General features: G+C 29.6%; 1 protein-coding gene across 1 annotated transcript in view; it reads right to left on the bottom strand.

Annotated features, from left to right (window-relative positions):
- Window positions 1-635, bottom strand: part of LOC107625210 — a 6,714-nt gene extending 6,079 nt beyond the window's left edge. Inside the window, exon 1 of the mRNA XM_021115747.1 lies at window positions 524-635. Coding sequence (XP_020971406.1) covers window positions 524-554 — 31 coding nt within the window. The 5' untranslated portion in view covers window positions 555-635. The remainder of the gene's footprint in view (window positions 1-523) is intronic.

Below are 2,965 nucleotides of genomic sequence, written 5' to 3'. Positions count from 1 at the left end.
TTATAAGTGAAATGCTAGACTTACAAGCCTTTAAAAATTTATAATACAAGATAAAATTTATTCGTTTTCATTTTTTATCTTATGCTGTTAGCTAGAGCCTAGAGATCTATAAATCTCTTATTAAAATTATTACAAAGTTATTTGGTATTCTTTTCACAGACGTATAAGATTATTGTAATTTTTTGTAAGGATTCATATTGAAATACACCCTAGCAAATTAAAGTAGCAATATAGAAGCGGTCATAAGCAAATTGGACTTTTACGTTTTACCGAAATATTGTGTATGTGGTTAAATTTCAAAAATGAAAAATTAATCGTTGAAAAGCTTCTTCTTTGTGATATTATTTAAGATTTTTTTTTCCTTTTTGGGTAACGAGACAGTGTCCAAGAACGAAAACAAATAAAAAATTTTCTAAGCATAGAAAATAATTTAATTAACAGTTTATAGTTGATCGAAAATGAAAACAATAACTCGTTAAAAATAAAGGAAATTTAATGCACAATAATGCAAGTAAGACTTTACCTATATTGCTATTGTAGAGCCATTCTTTCATGATGATCCGAAAGAAGAAAAACAAAAATGTCTTTCATAAAACATGTTGGCTCTTCATATGGAAAGAGAAGAAAAACGTATTGAATAGTAGATAATACATATACATAATGGAGGAAGAGAATATTGTTGTCCCTAAATAATAAATATTTGTCCAACAAAGAATTGAATTTATAACACTTGCAATTTTCCACCTCTTTACACATGTGACCTACATAGGATGCCACATCTACAACGAATTTCATGTGGCAAAGCAAGCACTGGTTCGTATATCGTGAGGATATATAATCTGTCAACTATTTATCATTTGTTATGGAAAAATATTGTTTTTATTATTTTTATGAATACTTTTTAATAATTATATATATATATATTTTTTTTTTTCTTTTTTATCAAAGATATGAGACTCGAACCCGCAACCTCTTAATTGAGTACGGGGAGACTATACCATTTAAGTTATTACTCATTGGCGTGCAATCGCTACTTTAATAAATAAGAAAATGATTCTTTTATTGAAGAAGAGATTAAACTATTATATATGAAGGAATCATTCAAGAAAAAACGCAACCAAAAACACAACCTTTAATGATATAGCTTTATTATTATATTTAATAATATTAATTGATTATTAAAAAATTAAGAAAATTCATTTTCAAATCTTAAATACTAACCTAAAAAAAAACATAATAATAATTGAACAACTTATGGTGTCCAAATATGGGTTAAAAAGCTCCAATAATAAAATAATAAAAGCAGCATATTTTTGTTTAATGAAAAACATTCTCATATTATGATTTGGAGACAGTATATTTGTATCTTATGCATAGGGATTTTCCGATACTATGTTCAGATATAACCTTTGTTAGTTCTCCTCCTTGTTTAAAAGAAGATTAAATTANTATAACCTCATTTTTAGAATTTTTTTAATTTTAATATTTTTAATATGGTAAAAATTTAATCATAAAATTTAAAATAGTAGAAGAACCTAATAATTAAAAGATTTTAACTTTAATATTCTTTTAACTCTAATATTCATCTTGTTCATACAAATCTTGACAGCACTTACTCTCCATCTCATCAATGCCAACAATTATTGAGTGACCATCTTCTCAAAGACAAAATTCTACTAGAGATTGAGTAAGAGCCATTTAAGACAGNNNTTGAGAAGTTATAATTTATATTTTTTTTAAATATTTTTTTAAAAAAAATGATATTTTTCACATAATCAATAAATAAAAAAAGTATTTTTATCTTATTTTACTTAAACATAATTAATAGATAAAAAGATCTTTTTATATGAGATATCCAAACATAAAATTACTTTTACTTTTGTAAAAGATCTTTTAAAAAATATCTTTTAAAATAAGATTTTTTTTTAGAATGGCGCCCAAACAAGTCCTAAGTACTGTTTTGGTCCCTACGATTTAGGGCCAAAATCAAATTCGTCCTCAACGTTATTTTGGATTTAAAATCATCCTCAATGTTTCATTTGGTATTAAAATTGTCTTTTTGACTTTTTACGGACAAAAATACTCATCACCGACATCACCTTTACCACCACCACCACCACCTCCCTTACTCCCACCAAATACCAATAATCAGTTTCAAGAACACAATATTCAACACAAAAATTAACACATTATTCAAATTCAGAAATAACATCAAATTCAACAACAAAATCAATACAGAAGCACGATCAGAATCGAAAGTACAACAACAACAAAATAAGAAAAATAACAAATCAAAACCAGAATCAGAAGCAGAAGCAAAATCGGAAGCAGAAGCAGAAGCAGAATCAGTGAGGTACAGCGGCGAGGACGCAAAGTGGCGACAAGGTCAGTAGCAGCGGCAGCAGTGGCGGAGAGCGACGTGCGAGAACGCAAAGTGGCAGAGCTCGCATCTCCTCTCTCCCTGGCTCGCGTCTCCTATCTCCCTCGCGAGCTCTCTCTCCCTCTGGTTTTGATTCCTGACGGTGACGGTGGCTCCAAGTTTCGCCGGCGCCGTCCCCCCTTCCCCCTCTTCTTCTTTCCCCTCATCAAATGGTTTTAAATCCAAAATAACGTTGGGAACGAATTTAATTTTGACCCTAAATCTTAGGAATCAAAACAATACTTATCCCTTTTTTTTTTATATCTTGTCTCTTCAACTCTATGAATATGTCTTTTCGAAATCACATGTTAAACTGTGATCATGCTTATCAAGTTTTTGGAACACATTCATGAACATTTTTCCAAGACATCAAAGATCAAAATCAAACAACTCAAATCTGAATTGAAGACCATAAAAAAATACGGCACAATTATAATGTAATACTTAGCTTGAAGCGAATTCTAAAGGTAATTGATGCCTTAGTAGCTCTAAATCACCAATTTTCTCTGGTCCATCAGAAATATTCCCAACTTACTGATCAACCTC

This window comes from Arachis ipaensis, chromosome B02 (assembly GCF_000816755.2).
Source record: "Arachis ipaensis cultivar K30076 chromosome B02, Araip1.1, whole genome shotgun sequence".
Taxonomy (NCBI): Eukaryota; Viridiplantae; Streptophyta; class Magnoliopsida; order Fabales; family Fabaceae; genus Arachis; species Arachis ipaensis.
The sequence above is the reverse complement of the archived record's forward strand: the minus strand, read 5'-3'. Positions and strand labels throughout refer to the sequence as shown.